Source organism: Parus major, chromosome 5, assembly GCF_001522545.3.
Source record: "Parus major isolate Abel chromosome 5, Parus_major1.1, whole genome shotgun sequence".
NCBI classification, from domain to species: domain Eukaryota; kingdom Metazoa; phylum Chordata; class Aves; order Passeriformes; family Paridae; genus Parus; species Parus major.
Genome location: NC_031774.1, coordinates 36178834 through 36198754, shown reverse-complemented (window position 1 = coordinate 36198754; position 19921 = coordinate 36178834). Strand labels below are relative to the sequence as shown.

Below are 19921 nucleotides of genomic sequence, written 5' to 3'. Positions count from 1 at the left end.
TGGACTGATTTCAATGGGATTTCAAAAAGGAAGTTTTAAAAGGAAAAATGAGAAAAGCTCATGATCCAGAGAGATAAAAACTATCATTACATCTGGTCTTGGTTCACAGGAAAAAAAAGAAAAAAAAAGTGATGTCTAATTAGTCCTATGTAACCCACCTCTTGGCCTAAAAAATTAGTGAAAAAGTCTTTACTTTCCCCCTTCAGCACCATCTCTCCTGCACACATATTGCCCAGATTTAATTATCCTCAAGGAGTATGTATGATTCTCACCAACTTGGTCATGAAGACAAAACAGACCTCACAGATTGCATTTTTCTAACTGAAGTGTCCCTTCCTGAACACATGATTTGCATATAATGCAAGACACACATTTTTACATGGTATTGTGGACCTGTTTCTAAAAACCCACTCTGAATTTCTTCTCAGTGGCTAATGCAGTATGGATCATTTTCTCACCAGATAACCAGACAATAGACACATTAAGATGTAGCAAGGGCTTACATCTCCTAGAACTCAAGTTCCATGAGTCCAGGTTTTGAGCTTCTGGAATTCCTGGTCAGTACTTGCTCTCATCAGCTCACAAAGATGACTGTGATACCCTAAATTCACCATCAATGGATGTCTGATAATGCATTTTAGTCAGTAGAAGTCAGTCTGTATCTGACTGAAGGGAAGGCACTGCCAACCTAAGTAAAAACTACAGTGCAATATAACAATTTCCTTTCTTTAGTATGAATGAAAAAGTAAATTATATCTCAGTTCAGATGTGAGAACTTTGCTGTAGCTGGATATTTCAAAGGAGAGAGACACATGTAGTTCAGACGCCTACTCATGATTCTGGGTCATGGCACGTTCAGAGTTTCTAGAGAAACAGATATAACCAACAACTGCTCTGAAATTATTCCAACTACCAGTGTTCCTATATAACATCTTTGGCAATTACTGCTAAAATGGTAGACTCCTCAGCTTCATAACCACTTGTTATGAAATAAGCAATGATTCTTCCAAAAATGAGGAGTTTTGGTTTATGCATTTCACTGGGAAGCTTTTGCCAATCTTTTATTTCTTTTTCAAATTTAACATTATGCTTTATTGAGATTTACCCTTTCTTTCCCATAAGGACTACTTTTCCTACTGCCACCTTTATAAAAACAGCTTAAAGTTTACATTCACTTTATCATAATATATTTTTACATTATTTTAAGTCCCATGGATAAATATCTCAGGCTTGTTAGAAAGACATCTCATTTCCCCTAGGAAAATGTACTGCTTTTAAAAAAATCTTAAAATATATAAAAATATTTAAAATGTTCTTTGAAGAATGGCTCTCTAAAGTATTAAGTTGTGTTTAATAATCTTCCTTCTTTTACTAAAGCAATCATTTACACCATGGACAGTCTGAATTAAAATAATCCATCAATGCATCATAGCTTAGTTTCAGGCAGTGACATGAAGAATGCCATGGCAACAAACCAATGGAACTACACAAGTTTCATAGTGTCAACAGAGACAGGGAGTCTCAGCTAGGTGACTTTCTCAGAGAGGAAGCTGGCAATATTTAGAGAGAACCGTTACTTCTAGAAACTATGTTTAGAAAGTATTTTAAAAAGGACACAAGCCAGTTTTGATTAAGAGACAGTTCTGAAAAAGGACGGTAGTATTTGGTCCCAGAACTTAACCCTGAATATCCACTGGAAGTAAACAAGTATTAATGCAAAGCTCTTATAAGAGATCTTGACCTGACAGTCTTGGCAATATAGACACAATTGTTCTCAATGAATTCATTATATTCTTTCTCCCCTTGATACTAGCAGTCATGACATTTTCAGTAGATGAATTATTTCCTGGGGAAATCCTACATTACAGGACACTTTGAATTTCAGTCTTTTCATAGTTAGCTTCTAAAAGATAAGGCTAGATTCCAGAAAAAGGCATTAAAGCATGTGATTACTGACTTAAGAATTTATTTCAGGCTTTTATAGGTCAGTTACCCAAGATATAAGTGACTAGCTAAAGTTCGTTCAGAAAGACTGTAACCAGCCTTAAATTCTTAAAACATCTCTTTCAATGGCACCATTATTCTAGCACCCCAAGTTGCAGTATTCCAGGTTTCAAATCGCAGAAGCTAGGAAAAATGACTAAATTGAAAAAGCCCCAACCACCCAAAAATAATTCCACTGTCAAGGTTTGCTTTTTTTTTCTGAAGCTATTTTATAGATTTGTAAAGCTATCTGGAAAAAAACAATATAAGAAGAATGGCATCAAAAAGTTTTGTGACCATTTCATTAGATGCTGATATTGCTTCTTCATTAATTACAAAAAATAAAACAAGACTCCACCCTAAACTTTGTGATGACAACAGGCAGGTGTTTTTATAAGATTGTCATATGAACAGAAGTCAAAATACATCATCAAGGACTGTAAAGGAAAAAAAGAGTTAAACAGAAAATAACTCTCCTCTTAAAAGCAGAAATCAGAATTATATATGCTTGCACAAAACAAAGTAAGAAACTTATCGTGAAATAAATGAATCTTAATGAATTATTTTGTTATAGTGATGGGGAACTACTAATAAAAGAGATAATTTGAAGGAGGAAATCTTTCTACCTATAATTAAAGCTGTTATTTTTTTCTACAAAATCTTTTGCAATACCATGATATATTCAGTTATTTTCCCTCAGCAGCTCATGGAATTCAGTCCTGGATACTATTTCTTTACTTATGATCATAATCTTTTTTTTCTGTTTACATGCACCTATTAAGAGAATCATTTAAGCACCTTTTAACTCAATCATACTTAGGTGTAGAGGTAAATTGAAGAGCAGCACACAATTCCAAACAAGTTTATCATAAGTGATTGCCCAGATGGACAAGATGTGCTTTCAGGAGTGCAAAGTTTGCAGCTCTGGCTCGTTAATAGTGATATAAATCAGGAGTATTCATGGAAGTCAGTGGATTAAACAGTTCTAAAAGGAGTGAGAGGAGCTATAGGACTGGATTGCTTGCATTTTTGAGGACCACACAGTGGATGACATTTCCTGCTCCTTAACAAAGCTTCAGAAGTCAGAGAAGTAAACTTCCACTTAGACATAGTGTCATAAATTTCAGAGGGAAAAGGTTTCACGACCTTTGGCAGCTTATATTTTTCTAAAATAATAAAGCTTGTAAGACTCAAAGGTTATGTTGAGGGGTTCAATTTTTTTCTATTTGAGAACTTTTGCTTTTTCACAAAAAATAAATGCAGCATTTCTGTAAGCCTTACATCAAAATGCATTCTCATACATTCAGTGTTGTATCCTGTAAAGGTCTGCCTCAAAATATGCTCTGAATTTCTACCTTTTTAATCTCTTATGCAACTGAAAAAGTGTCCCTTTTTTCAGAGTAAAATTTCATTTATATACATAGGAAAAGCTTATGTAAAATATATTAAAATGTCATTGCAGTCATTATGTATTTTTTAAGTTTCAAAGAGGAATGCATCTGAACTTGATCTTCAGCACAACCAACAAAATAACAGAGACCATTTCTTAAACATCGGAATCCTTTCCAACAAGAGATTTTTTAGGGAATCAAGTCCATGGGTTTATTTACCTTTTTCTCCCTAGTATAAAGTGTTTATTTCTTATATCATGCATAAAATGTTTTATAAGAAAGACAATGGTGGCAGAGACCTTCAACATCTCTAAAACTGTATGTCACAAATGACAACAGGACAAGCAAATAACTAATATTCAGAATATGACTTACAGTAATGACAAATTGAAATACAAAGAAAGTCTATTGCACAAAAAAAAGTAAACTATTCTGTTGTTTTTTTAAAATTAATTGTCTTTTTTAGCACAAGAAAAGTTAATAAAGACATAACTAGTGGGTTAACACAATAAAAAAAGGTCATTGAGTCTTCTATTCCTCTTATATTTCTATCTTTTTTCTTTTGAAGCATTTTCCTTTTAAAACAAACCCTAAACTTTTCTTCCGCTGGCTATAATGGAGAACACACTTCATAGAGTCACATCTTTAAGAGAAATATTCTTGTTGATTTTATTAATAGCATTTTAAAAGAAAAGTACATATTTGCTAAAATGCAATGAAATGTCCAAGGCAGAAGCATTAGGCCATATTAATTTCAAATTACTAACATTTTTATACACTAGTTTAATGAATTAAGAATTATTGGCTACTTATTTTAAAGGACAACCACTTTTTATTTAAAGAACTATGAGGTACATGCTTCACTGTCAGCAATCCTTCCAGTATCATTCTTTTTTTAGAACACAGGAGACTTCTACATCTCTCTAGACTTAGAAGATCAACTCTCAAGAATCCCTATATGCCATATGAATTTTATATTAGAAAAACCTGACCAGAAGTTTTCAAAATAAAAATATACCAGCAAAGCTGTGCAGGAGAACTGATAAAAACAGCATGTGTCCATGTTCACAGCCTACTCCTCTCTCTCTGTGAAGAAATATTTATCCAGATTATTCAAGGGTAAATTCATCTCTCACACTTTGACCACATAATGCTTACAATGAATTTAGTATGAGGATCTACCTCAGGCAATAAATTCATGTTCAAATCATGTATACATACTCTCCTGAAGAAGATTATAAACAATTAAAGAGAATGGTTTAAGTGTAGTTTCCAAGTTCTTTGACAGCTTTATCATGTAAAGGAGTCCAATGCTAAGTTTCTTAGTCCTAGAGTGTCCTTGATGCTTCTTGCTGTCAAGTGTTCATGCTTCTATTTCAAACTCTTTTAAAGACAGCCCTCTCACTAGCTTAAACAAGTGAAAAGCAGTTTGGGATAAACAAATCTTTTTATAGTTATTATTTTTATTATTATTAGTAGTAGTAATAGTAGTATTGAATTTCTGAAGGAGAAAATACTGAGGGAGAGGGGAGGCAGAAGCCCTTATCTCTGTTACAGGATTTTCTCTGAGATTGTTCCGTGTGGCACAAATGGTTCAGCCTTCATAGAGTTTATGAAACTAGAAGAGTATGGGAAGAGAACTTCTTTGTCAAAGAGAAGTTATTTCAGGGTTTCTGGAGATGAGGCTGACTCAAGAACCCATACCAATTCTCCCAGGAGAATGAGCAGGTAAGTATTAACAAAGTTGCTTTTCCATATAAGAAAACACTTGTATTTTCCAGCCCTTTCAGACACATCCTTTTTCTTTTGGCATTTAAAAAAATACTCTAATTTCTTCACTGTGCTTCTGCTTTTTACATGCCTGCATAAGCAGAAAGCCTTCTGCATCATAATCTTGCCATGAATGGCAAAAGCTCTCATACAGTCTCACAGGACTTCTTTTGACCCAAATTGGCCTTTCAAACATGACAGCATTGCTTCGGAAGACTTGGCTTATCCATTCAGTGACTGTGCTGGCTGGGATCTCTAACTCATCGGGAAAAGAGAATCTGCTCCAGGTTGGGAGCCAACTGCTGGTGCAACACTGACAGATGCAGGACCCATATGCCCAAGTCTGGGTAGATGCCTGTATCACTGGCATCTGGATGTCAGCTTTCCTTTTCTGGCTCTAATTCTGGCTTTGCTGATAAACCCGATTGTCTGTCTGCTGTGGGTCAGCCTGCTGCTGCCCTGTAGCCATGTTTTGTGGATTACTCAGTGGTTCCTCTCTATTAAGGAGTACTATCTGAGCATATCCCCTAATGCTTTCATAGGCCACTACATCTAATTCCGGTATTTCTACTGTTCCTGGTGATTTCAGCATAGATGATTAAATCTTGCACGTGCAGCAAATCTGTAGAATGTGTAAATGTTCATTTCCTGTCTAGTGGATAGGAAGTTATGCTGATACCACCCATTACTTTTTAATCCTAAACAATTTTTTATTGCTAGATATACTGCCCGGAACTGGAAGTGTAAGGTTTGAATGACCAGAAAGAAATTTTTATGAAGAGGAAAACAAACATCATTAAAATGTTCTTTAATAGTTAAAAAAGTAAAACAACAAACAAAACTGATATAAAAATGTTACAAAATACTATTGACACCTGATTAGATATTTGCATGTGTCACCCTGCCAGGCACAATCTTGAAACTAAAAGAAATAAACTGCCCTTTAAATAAAATTCTGTGCTCTGCTCTTGCTATTGCTCTTCCTTAGTTTCTCTGAAAAAGACTTTTTATCACTTGAGATTGAAAAGTATTGACCTAAGTACTTGTGAACAAACATTGATAATACCCACAAATTAATAAACATCAACCATTTCCTTAGGCAAGAAATAGGAAAGGTTCTTTTCTGTTTAAATTTGGAGTCTACCAAAACCAGAGCCTATCCATGAGGGAGGTCACTGAATCTCATTCTAGAACAAGGCTTAACAGTATATGCACTCCCCTATCCAGCAGCAGCAGCTACAAGCACTTCATGCCAAGCCTCCTACACGCAGATAATTTATACCCTCATCAGGAATAATCTATCTGGGAGCTGGGGGAACTTTTGTAGAATGAAAGCCAAATGCTGCTAATTGGCCTTGGCAAACACTGGATATACGGGGGCAGTACAAAGCCAGTAGCCTAAATGTGCAAGGACTAGACATGCACAACCCCCTTCCTCTCCTACAGCATGTGCCCAGCCTTATGTGGCCTAAAACGCAGCCTAAGAGGCAAATGTGTGCCAAAAAAGTGGACACAAAGAAGAATCCCTACAAAGGCCTCAGTGCAATGCCAGTGACAATGCAGTCCTTTCTGTGGAAAGGTGTGTTAGCTCCTGCTAGGCAGCTGACATAAGGGTTCAACCTTTTACAGGCACAGCTTTAGGAGCCTACAACTAGGTGTTTAACTAAAATACTCTAATTTCTCTCCTTTTTTTTTGTGCCAGCTGCAAAACATAACAATTAATAACTACGAGAAATTAAATGCAAAAGCTGTTATTCATTTTGAGGATGCTAGGCTTGAGTTTACAATACACAAAACCAAGTATTTTGTTCTTGCTTTGACAGACTAATACAACATTATATCCCTGAAAATTTGAACTGTTTCATACCTTCTTTTATACATTCTGATAAATATTATTTATGTTTAGAATATATAGTACTTTTTCTTCAAAGGAAGGATCATATTAAGCATTTGATTCTGCTTGAGTACATAATTTGTAAAGGATGAAAACCACTGCCTTGATCATTATTGTTTCAGACATGTAAATGCAAAAATTGTTTGAGAGAGAGAACAAAAAAGAGACAGCAAGTTAAGCAGGACAGTCTTTCAATGATACTTTTTCAAGTCCCAAACATTTTGTTCTCAGAATTAGCAGAGGGCTTACTCTTATTTCCAGAATTGCCTGTTGATCATATACTGCCCATAAATAGGCCTTGAAATTCTAAACCATAATAGAAATAAATTTTTGTGTAAAATTTTGGTTGCTTTGAATACTGAGACAATGAGTCCAGACTTTCAATTTAAATCTCACCTGTAAATAATCTTCTTTCAGACTGTACAGAGGAAATCTGATATTGTCTACTACATGTCTATTACATATCGGGGCTCCAGTAAAGCTCTAGTTTTATTTCATTAATTTTCAACAAAACTAACACTCTTTTTCATGCTGTGGACTAAGAAGCATTTGCCATTAGCCTGAAGAAAGCTGACCAGTCCCATACTGACAGTGTGTCCTTTAAATCTCCACCTGATGTTATTTTTGGAATAGCAAAAAAGCCAAGTGGCTCTATCAATGGGCTACGAGACAGCTCCTACAGCTAAAGTGTCCTCTTTAACAACTGTTCTCTACTGTAGGACTCTCTTGCACTGGGAAGAGGACTTCAGAACTCTAGACACAGACATACACATCACAGATTTTTCCTTCTCCTTAAAGGATGCATTAAAGGCTGCTAATCCACCACCTCAGAGCTAAAAACCTCAAGAGAATGAAATCATAACTATGAAAACCTTTATGCTGAGCAGAAGATACAACTGAAGGGAAGAACAGAATAACAAAGTGCAAAGCAAGCCAATGATACACACTTTAAATCACTAGCTATAATAAATATATAGGATACGATTTACAGTGCATTAAATCAAACCTGAATTCCGTGAGACTCTATCAAGAGATATAGTTCTACAGTAATCTAAAATGATACGTATCTAAATAGGAACCTCCTTAAAAAGTAAGAAATCTAAAAGGAGAAAATTCATTAGCTAAGTACTGTGCATAATTAACAAAGAGAGTCCAGCCCAAGTTTGCAGCTTTTGTGACCTTATTACGTTTGTGTGTGTGTGTGTGTCTGTGTGTCTGTGACTGTGTGTGCCTAAATGTGATACCATGCAATTACATATAATCACTTATGGAAATGTTCTCTTTTTTCCCATAGTCCCTTTTTTAATTTCTGTACAGATAGACATTTTGCCAGCAACTAATAGAAACAACCATTTAATCAACTTTTGAGATAATATACTTCAGAACAGAGAGTATGCTCTACAAGCCTGACTCATTTATTTCAACAATATTTGTATTCCCTTAAACGTTATGTACTCAAAAGTCTATAAAGGTGTCCGCTCTTTCCAAGTAAATCCAGGAGAAAAAGAACAAAATTTTCAGTTTTTATAGCATTGGGGAAGTTTGAACACATAGGTTCCATGTCAATATGAAATGTTTCTATTTATTTATGCCTCACAGTTGGAAACAACCAAACAAGCAAACAAACAAAAGGTGACTAGCAGATACCTGATAGAAGGAAATAACTCAGAGTTAAAAACAGCCTTAAACAATAGCATTCACATGAATCTCAGATCTTCATGGTCCATTAAAGGGTTTTCTGTATGCAGACTAAAACCCTACCCTTTCCCAGCTCCCAGGTAAAAAGAGGGAACAGAGTGCTGCCCTTCACATCCATTGCAGAGGAGTACGAATGATATTTAAAGCCTATTTCTAGTGTTATATACTTTTATAAGAACTGAAATGAGAAATAATTGAAATCTTTGAAACTGTCATCAATGTTTTCAAAAAAAGAGAAGAAAAATATCAGTTAACTTGCCCAGCATGAAAGCCCATGAAATACACTTTTCCCCATTTTTATTTATTTATATAAAACCGACACTCTTTTCCTTTCTTGATGAATGCTGTGTTTGAAAAAAAAATGAAAAAAAGTTTTCTGAAACAAGGACACTTACTTCCCTCACCTATATCTTTACACACATCATGGAAGGTATAATTCTTCCTGGTGAACCCACACATTAGTTTATGCTGTCTATACTTTTCAAGCCACCTCACTTCAGAGAAATATAGGGCAAAACCCAAAATCATAGCAGAATGCAGACTCCATTAGAGTTCTGTGATGTACCTGAAGAAAAAAATTCCTCCTTCAGCTTCTGCAGGCTGCACAAACTCCTCCATTTCTTTTAATGACCTATTCCCTCTGTTTGATTCAATACAGCCCACTGGCTATGGAAATGACAACACTCAGCAGGTGACAACAAAACGGTCAACAAATGGCTGAGACATGTCATTTTCTTCAAATAGTTTCTCAGGAATTAAATGACACACCACTGTATGTGTACATGTCCTACTCCGATCAAATATTTTTTTTATTAAATGAAACTGCACGCTTCTATATATGTAGTTTCCATACGAAATGCAGGTTTAAGTGTACTGCTAGAAGCTCCAATTGCAAAACAATTTGCTGTTTCCCACACCTCCCCAGTCTCCTTTTAGCATATAACCCCTTGGGCAGCAAGTGCTCGGATGCTGTACCTTTGCCATAACTCCAGATTGAAATCCCTGCCCTTATGGAGTCAATCTGATGCATTTGCTATGACTGGGACAAATTGGAGTATGCAAATTAGCACCTTTTGAGTCTCCTGAACCCAGGAAATTCTCTTGCTACGTGTTCCAGCTAATGGACCTGAGATGTCCTTTGTAACAGTGCTGTCTGTGCAACTCCTTTAACCTTTTCAGATTCTGATCTAGCCTTTGTTCCTAGCCCTTTTTAGAATCGTGCAATGTATCAAGTTAACCTCTGTTATAATTCAAACTGGTGTAACACCAGAGCCATATCATAGCATGCAGTGGCATTTACACATGTTTAAAGTGCAAAAGAGCATCCAACAGTGAATAGAGGCCCACAACATTAAAATTTTTAAGAGAGCTTTTTCTGCCTACTTTCAGCTTCAAATACTTATCATTACCCTGAATCACTTAAACTAGTACAAAAAACACAATTAGAGTTCTAAATTTCTAAATATATTAATATCAAGTATAAGTTTGCCCTTTTAAGACAAGAGTATGACCTTCTGAGAAGACTGTCAATCTACAAAGTGCTCAAGGAGTGATTGTTGATCAAGCACGAACAGATTCCTAGGTAGATTTTACAGAAATCTACAGAAAGAAGCAGAAAGATGAAAAAGCATTATCCTCAAATCATAAAGGGCAAGCTGCTACTGGAGATGTCTTGGAAAAGACACACTGCAAAGCAAGATACTGATCTTTTCTTACATGAGTCTTATGACCCTTTTCACAACATTTCAGCATTTACACTGCTTTCCTGCCTTTAAACTGTGTTTGGGTGTGGTATTTGAAGAGTTAATAAAACACACATTTCATGTCACCTCAAATTACTGCTTCCAAGTCAATTCTGTGTCTATCTTTCCTCAACACAACATTTAGTATGCTGATACTCTGATCTCTTGCTGATTTTTATTTTTTTAAGATTTTTTTCCTAATTTAATATTCTTTGGTCCTGTCCACTTAAAATTTTATCATTTCTAGAAAGTTATACTTTCATCAGGATATATACAATCTCTTATATCATAGATCAATCATTGTTCAGTTTATACTAAGCCAGTACAGCATCCCATTTATTGCTGTTAAACCTCTGTTTTGGAATTACTAAGTTGAACTGTATAGTCATCAACTATTCTAGAGAAAACATGATTGCATACTAAATGCTTTTGATTTTGGCTAGAGATGCAGATTAAATAAATGCTTTTTTTTCTCCCCTTTGTTCAGTTTCTGGACTGCATTTTGTTGAGAGCGTTTGGTGTTCCCTTTGGTTTTCTACCCAAACTCTCTGGATGCCAGTTAATGTTAGGAAGAAAACGCATAAATATGGGTTGTACTTAACAATTAGGAGGTTCAGATTCAAAATTTAAGTACACGAAGTAGAGTCAATACATGCCCTACAGAAATCATTTCCCTATAGAACTTTTATATGATCTCCAAACCTCCAGTTCTGACTTGCTGTGTACTTTTTCTGTCTCATTGCATTTACGCACAGCTCTTTGCCAATAGAAAGTTTAGCATTGCTTTGCTGTGTGGTTTGATCTCTAACAACTATTTCCTTTTAACTAATCTATTTAATTTCCACTTTATTTTTGGCTACTGATGCATAACTTAACCTCTACTTCATTCCCAAAATTTTGCTTTCAGACAGCACAGATCTATTCTATCTATTCTAACCCAACATAACCTAAGTTTTGTCAGCCTTTTCACATTTTCCTCTTTTCGTCTGCCTTTGACACATGCTAACAGATGTCAGTTAGTAGTCTACCCCTTTAACCCAATGCAGACAAGAAGCTGAACAGTCTTCTTCATTCTCAGAAAGTATACCACTGACATCATCATTAGCAATTGCCCTTCACAAATTTCCAAGCCAGTAGAAGTCTTTTCTCCTGACACCTTTTACAGCCTGGAAAAATCCTCCATCAGTACTACCATCTGCTGCTTCCTCACCTTTAGTCTTGTGTCACCATTTCTGTGTTGACTAGTGTTATACAGAGAGAACCTCATTATGTAATACTCAGAATGACTGAAAATAGTAAATGAGAAGATAAATCTTCCCCCTAATATTTTATAGCACTCCAACACTTTCCTGTCTCTTTTCCCACTTTTTAAATTTTCTTGTCAGATGGGACTCCCTATAATAATTCAAATACTGGAAGAAATGAGACTTACACTCAGCTATAGCCTAGCCAGTAAACTTTTTTTTTTCCCCTTATTGCCTCTATCTAATTAAAACACTACAAAGTATTACAAAACATTTGTGGGGGAAGAAAAAAAATAGAATTTTGTATCTCATTCACTTATGATTATTCATACTGCTTGGCTGATTTTAATACCTAACCAACAATAGGCTTAAAAGACAAAGTATTGGTACTTTTTTGCCTTCAGGAGAAAGTTCTGTTCCTCCATTACACTGTTAGTTGTGTGCAACACTTGTACCATCCACAATTGTTCTCTACTGCTGCTGCAAAAATGTAAACAACTTGCTCTGTTTATGGTTCTCTAACTTGTTTTAACAAAACATTTTCATGAATTTTGCCCCATCTAAACTGGTTGCATGCTTAACACATATTTACAATGTATGGAGAACTTTACTCACATACTCTCCAGAAAAAATTTTTTTTTAATAGTGAATGGTGTAATTGTCTAATTATATCCTTATCTAGTTATTATGGAATAATAGCAACATCTTCCAAACAGGATTAAATACTGTAGTGAAACTGCAGAGTGAATTCTTTCCACTTTTTGTCTAGAAAGCTTCATGGAATACCATTGTTCTAAAAGTATGTCTATAATTCTATGAAAATAGTGACAGAAATGAAGGACAAGACCCATTTAGACAACAGAGAAATGGGATGAAAGTTTCCTTCAAATCTTGTATGTCATTCTACACCTTCTGTATTTGATAACATTGAATTACAAACTGGATGATAAAAGTGCATTAACTTGAGGAGTATGTGAAAACATTTTCCTGATAACAACTTCCAATTTTTCTGGCTGAAGATGGGAAAAAGCCTTTTATTTTGTAACTACTGAGGTATTAGCAATCTTTGCATTCAGTTGATCATTCATTGTGGCCATGAGTACTTCTGAGAGTATCACAAATGTGTTTCAATCTGTTATTTGCAGCCATTGCACAGTGTGAAGAGTTGGATGGGACCAACCCCTTGGAGCACAGTTGTACATACAGCTTTACTTCAGTTTAGGAGTGCAGGTGGATGGGGTTCTGGCTACCTGCAAACAGAAGGTTGTTAGAGTGCTCACTTGGAGTGAAGAAACATTAATTTTCCTCTTTCCTGAGAAATTTATGCTTGTCTGACACGCTCCAGAAAACAAACCAATGACTCAGCTACTCTATATGGTACTGGCATCACCTGGAATGAGTCACTAGAAAACACAGAAATTGTATTCATCTGCACATTTACCTCACAATTAATAAGGGCCCCTTTCTGAAGCACAGTAGTATACTAAATTGACAAACAGGTTATATTTTACAGTTTCATGTTAGTCTTATTATTGAAGTTGGATACAAGAATAAAAATAATTAGAAAAAGACTATCAATCTATTAGGATAAGAGGCGTTATTCAATTGTTCACAATGCTAGCAATTCATTAGGCTTCTTACATCCATAGGATGTGGGTGGTTTGCTAATTTGTTGACTTTAAATAAAGAAAAGCTAAAGTAACATCAATGGGTTTAAAAGCCCATGGCTTCTCTATAGGTTGAAGGTAAAGAGACAATTAAATCTTCCATGAAGTTCCATCCACCATCAGAGGCTTTCAGTGGAGTGAAAAGCGTGTGAACCAAGACCACCATCCGTGCATGGGGTAAAGCCAAATTGCAGCATTGGAGCCATTTGCAGCTTCCAAGTAGCTCAAGTTCTGCTCCCATTCTAGGATGACATTCCATGATCAAGGCTGTGGTGACACAGAGGTTTCTAGGAAGTAAAACAAGGGCTTACAGGCCTTGTGCGTATTTCAGGTGATTTTGTTAGGTCATCTTGGACACAACTGGGAATCCACTACAGGTATGTTCTGGGCATTGTTAACAACTTCATTCAATCTAAGTGGTTTGTAGTTTGTGACTTTTGGCTCAATAAGAATGCAACCTATAGGATCAGACTGTTTTCATTGAGGATCTTTTTCCTTGGATCTTAATTGGAACCTGATTCTTCTCTCATTGAATCTGCTACTGCAACTACAAAGACCTTTGTTCACCACGAAATGCTTAATGGGAGAGAAAGGTACAACACAAAGTAAAAGGGAAATGCAAGACTCAGAAAATTTCCAATGTCCAACAAGGCTTATGAAAAGCTTCTAGGAAGGTAGGTGGGGACCTTTAGGGTAGGCACCTTTATGGAACACAGAACTCAGTAATTGTCATCCACACATAAATCACGGGTTCACAACAGATCTTGCTAAGGGAATAAATGAGATTGGTAGTTGGCTTTTTTCTGTCTGGTTCAGTAGTTCAATTCTATCAAATCTCAAAAATTATCTAATGTGAAATAACTTTTGGGACACGGCAGAAATAAACTGTGGTCTTCCAATTAGTTTGATTTTGTATTATGTTTGGTTTGTTTGTTTCTTTATTTTTGTTTGTGTGTTTTGAAACTCATTGTACAAATCTACATCTTAAGAGTTGTTCATGCCAGCGCTCACAATTGAAAATGCCCACAAAAAGAAGAAAAGGATGTACTTTTTGTTGCACTGACATTTCAGTACCCATCCAATATAAGGACTTCTTCACTCAAGAGGAGGTGGGACAGTATAGACGATCTAAGACAACTAGTATCTAAGTTAGTGTGTATGTAACACGTACATAATGCTATATCAAAGTGTTAGAGTTTCTTAACAGTTGAATAGGCACTGCTGAAGCAAAGAATGCAATTATGAAAGTTATCACTCTTGTATGCAGAAATTCAAAATGCATACTGCTCACTACAGTTCAGAGACACTCTCCTATTATTACTACTTATAGCATCTTCCCATCCTAGCCTGACTTTAAAACTATTCCATTGTGATTGATTCCAAACACTTAGTCTTTAAAAAGGCACTGGTGTTTTCAAAGGAAGAAATATATAGTTTCAAAATATTAAATTTTATTTGAAAATAATGTAGATTATACTTTTAATTGTTTTACAGTTCAAATTGTAAGGTGTGCTCTTTTTTGTTCAAGAATTTTAAAAGCAACTAATTTAAATATGCAAAATTATCTTGAGTTGTTCATACGTGAACTTAAAAGCCATGCAACACAGGAAAATTAAGTAATTATGCCTCCAAGTTATTTACTGCAATTAAGCTCATTTATCATATGCAAATTAGTGCAAACTGGTCTCATTAGTTACTAAATTACTCAATATGAGCTGAACAATGTAGCACTCCAGTTTGTAATGAAAAATCCCTGTAGAGGCAAGCAGTATCAATTAAGCTAATTTGCATATGCAAATATATTCACTAACTTTCCCTTTTCTCTATATTTAGTTCTACATTTCCTGATCATTCCTGATTATAAGAAGACTATGGGGTTACTGACCCTTTTTCACACCTTCTCAATAGCAATGAAGTTACAGAAAAAAATCCAGAGGTCCTGAAAAATTGATGAAAATCTCGCTAATTTTTACAACCAATTTAAGCCAAATTTTTAATAGTAGGTACCAGAAGTAATTTTTTTACTGGATTTACTTGATAGACAGATATATATACAGAAATACGAATCAGAAGATATCTGTTCTCCTTATAACACCACTTTTCAGAAGAAAAAGAATGCAAGACAAGCAAAACAAAGCCCATAATTTGGCAAATCAAAAATCTTGTCAAAAATTAATTAACATATTGCCATTATCTACTTTTCTCCTTCATTGCATCCTATTCTACTATTCATAATTCAGGTGATTTTACTTGGAAAACATTTAAAAGACATTCCACTGACATAAAGATTCAGATGTAATAGTGTTTGAGCAATCATCTTTCGTGGTCTTTTTTTCCACAAGCACAGAGTGGATAGTGCCTTTGGCTTCAAACCTACTACTGGGAATCTCTTCAGCATGATACACAGCAATCAGCTGTGGCTTGAAGATTTTTTGACATAGAATCATACAATTTGAGACTGATTAAGGTTAAAAGGATCCTTAAAGATCACCCAGCTCCAACCTTGCTGCCATGGGCAGGGAACCTTCCACTAGACCAGGTTGCTCAGAGCCCCATCCAACGTGGCCTTGGACACTGCCAAGGATGGGGCAGCCACAGCTTCTCTGGACAACCTCTTCCAGGGCTTCACCACCCTCACAGTGAGGATGTGCTCGAGTCTCAGATTTCATATGCAAGCAAAGTATAAGCCTCTATACTATATATCTAGATTTGTACAAAAGACAAATGCAAAGATGCATCCAGGCTCACATAAATGAAGCCCTTTAAAAGTATGAAATTTGTTTTTATTGGGGTTTTTATTCAATTTTTCATCTCTGAATTTATGTAAAGATAATAGTGCCTTGATTTTTTTGGAGTTGATGAAGTCTGCCATTAACAGAACAGAATTAACTGTATGATCCCTGGGCACAAAGGCTATCTCAGATCAAAATGAACTTTTTAACTTTTATTTTTTCTCATGATGGGTAGAGTTTTACTTTTCTATTTTCTGCACTTAACTGCATATGGGAGAAAAACCTTTAGTACCTGTATTGATCATCAGTTAAGCAGCATTTAAACATTTGACTCCTTAATAATAAAAAAAACTCCCAATCATGGATGAAGGCATTCTTTATTCAATGACTAAGAATTATATGTAAATACATGGATTTAATATGTATGCACATGACTATTGTATATAATGTATAGCTAGGCATGACTGACACTACCTGCTTGTAGACTCAAAATGTAAAAATATCACTAGATGTACCTCCATTTCTCTTTTTGTAATGTCATTTTAAATAAACTATATCCACTTTTTAAAAAATCTACTGTATTAAGTATATTTGTCTATCAATAACTCTTGAAGTATCAAAATATTAAAAAGATTAGAGAGGCTCCTTAATTTCTGAGCTTACACTTAACCCAGTCTTCAAAATATTAATAGCAAAAGGGATTACACGAACTATTAATTCAAATTCTTCAGATAGCAGACTCTGAAATCAAAATTCCCAAGGTATAATCAAAGTTGTTTACTTGACTTGCAAACAATACTTATTATGATATTTATTTGATGATAATTTCTGTGAGTAGCAGACTAGGTCAGAACATGTTAGCATGGTATTCCACCACACAGTCTGTCCAATTGTTGTTTTAAAAATAATTTTGTCTTCTGCTGATTATATGTCTACCTATTAGACCACAAGGCAGTACTCTGAAGTGATCTGCTTAGAAGTGGTGCATTTGAATGCATTACTCAGGTTTCCCTCCCAAGGGTTGATTACTCTGCTAAGATAAGACAAAATCTTAACATGTCATGATAAACCTGTCACCACTATTAATTCATATTGTCCTTTATCCATCGTGAACAGTCTATCTGGCAAATATCAGAGTGGAACTTCCTATTATCAACTGAGAGATTCATGGGAGTACTTTGATAAAAGCATTGTCTTCTTTGAAAGGGCCACACCTCAACAGATATTCAGTACAAGGCTGATGGTAATTTTGATTTTAAATCCTCAGTTTTAAGTACAAGTGCAATACAGGGGTTTTTTTTAGTAGTAGTAGTATGATAAAGTTATATCCTGAAAACAACTTAATTTATCACAAATAATTTTTTTTTAAAAAAAAAAATCAAAATCAAGCAAAATAAAACAAACAAAAACCCCCAAAAACAACCAAAAAAACCCACCTAATGAAACAAAAAAGTCCCAAAAACATAACAAAATAAACCAACAAAAAAACCCACAAAAGCAAAACCCCATCGACTCATAAGTGGAATCTAGTTTAAACAAGTATGAAAGTCACTAATTGTTTTAATACACAGCAAATGAAAAACTCAAATATCAAGTAGTTTTCAAAGCAGCCATCCTAGGTTTTTTCATTTTCATCCATAAGAGTCATACTTAATACTTAAAGAGTGTAAATAAATCAGTCTCAATGAGGTTTTATTTATAGATGACTTATAAATAATACTGTAAAAAACATACCTTTAGGATATATGATATGTTTACACACTCAACATACTGACAAATTACATTAACTGAAATATCACAAAGCTGCTAGTTCTTCCTTTTTTTTTCTACATGTATGAGACAGCACAGCAGTGTTCCTGCCTAATATGCAAACACAATACTGTAGATACTGGTGCAGATCTCTATACACGCAATAACTACAACAAAAGTATTTGCTTACAGAATCAAAAACTTGACCTAGACCTCTGCCAAGAGTGCACAACTAAGCAAATCATTTCATTCATGATTCTTGCTCCAGAAAGAAATTAATTCTACTAGTTAATTTAATGTTTTCCTAAAATTATCTTTGTTGCTATTCTGCATTTAGTTATTTTATAAAGATGTGAAAATTCTGACATTATCTATAGTGCTTTTGAATACCACAGCTGAGTTAGTACAGAGAGATAGCTCTCAATCATTTCAAATTAAGTGGAATATTTCTCATGATAATATCCTAATTTACCTCTCTCCTACCTCTCAAAAGATAATACAGCAGACAATATATTTGCATTGAGAAGCTGTGTACATGGCTAAATACGAGCAGTTATTCAGCACCACACTTAGAAAAGACTTTGTGTGGGTTTTATTTCCGTAGTGCTGGGTTTGCCTTACTCCAAAGCATATCACATTTTCTTTTTAACTGCTCGTACTCCACATTTGATCACTTCAACCTAAGAAAGGCTGTAGTAACCCTGGCAAAATAAATCATGCACAAGAACATTTCCATCAGGTCACTGTTTTTCAGCTGAGTCTTCCAGGAATATGAAGACTTGTGTCATGTGACGATCTTGTTTGACAAATACCAGACCAGTTTTCAGCCCAAGCTACGGACACCTAAGAGGCATGCTTCTATTATTTGTTAATCTCTACAGTTTTCTCCAAAGTTATGATATATAATTGTGATAACTAGGATATCATGGAGGAAAGCAGCGCTCATAAACCACAGGGGGGGAAAAGAACCCCAACCCTAAATTGATACATGACACAAGACAAATCACCAACACAAAATACTAGCTTGTACGCACATTCACACAAACACATAAGGGCATTCTGCAAGCAAACACCTACTGCACAATTCTGAACAATGAAATACTGTGATTCAGCTAAAACAACACTTGCCTTCCCTCTTTTTAACAGTCTCCCAGTTATGGACTTTCAAGACAGAAGAAATATGAACATAAAAAAATAATCTCATCAATTTAAGTGATGATAAACAATACTATTTAAATTATTCGCAGAAATATGACCAGGTAGGTATTTTTTTTTTTCTTGGAAAAGCCATTTTTCTTTTACCTGTAAAATATGACTTCCCAAATGTGATTCAAATACTTCAATGGCAAGGGCACTGGGACTTCTCCTGCGCTGGGCACCTATAACTGAATAAAAAACAGTTATGTTGTATGGTCTGCACATTCATTGCTCATGCATCCTCATCACTGACATGAAATGTTTTGTATCTTAATACACTGGTGTTAATTTAAATTTTGCCTTCTATGTAGTATAAAAATTTAGTAATTTAATATGTAATATAAGACTCAAATTTCTAAGATAAAAAAGGATTTTAAAAACCAATCTATTTAAAGTCCAATGGATCTGGAAATGACTTATTTGTTCAGATATATCTCAAATCCCTGTAGGTTTTTGGTGATGAAAGCATGCAGAATTTAGTGAAAAATACTCTTGAAAAACAGGCTACACATATTCTAAATATTTTGAAATGTGGGGATAAGAACTAAATATCACTCATGAATTAGGAAGTTTATTCTACTGTTAGTCTGAGAGGTTTATCTGAACATGTTATTATTTGAACTGAAATGAAATAAACACATTAAAAACCAACATTTGTAAATACATCTAGTATTCTTATCAAAGTTCTCCTCAGTGCAGAGAAGTATTTTAGTATCCCAGATATCCATGTTAGTTGCTGGAAGATATACTTAGAACTTCAGCTTCTAAATTATATAGTTTAAAAGTACAAAGTGAGTAATAGGTAGGTATGCTTCAAAGGCAGCAATCACTACAAAAAAGGCTCAGAAATCACA

The 19921-nt window shown here is 35.0% G+C and overlaps 1 protein-coding gene across 1 annotated transcript in view; it reads right to left on the bottom strand.

Annotated features, from left to right (window-relative positions):
- The window catches only part of NPAS3 (neuronal PAS domain protein 3), a 589490-nt gene that overhangs the window by 277013 nt on the left and 292556 nt on the right, over nt 1-19921 (bottom strand). The window contains exon 3 of the mRNA XM_015632068.2: nt 19173-19255. Coding sequence (XP_015487554.1) covers nt 19173-19255 — 83 coding nt within the window. The remainder of the gene's footprint in view (nt 1-19172; nt 19256-19921) is intronic.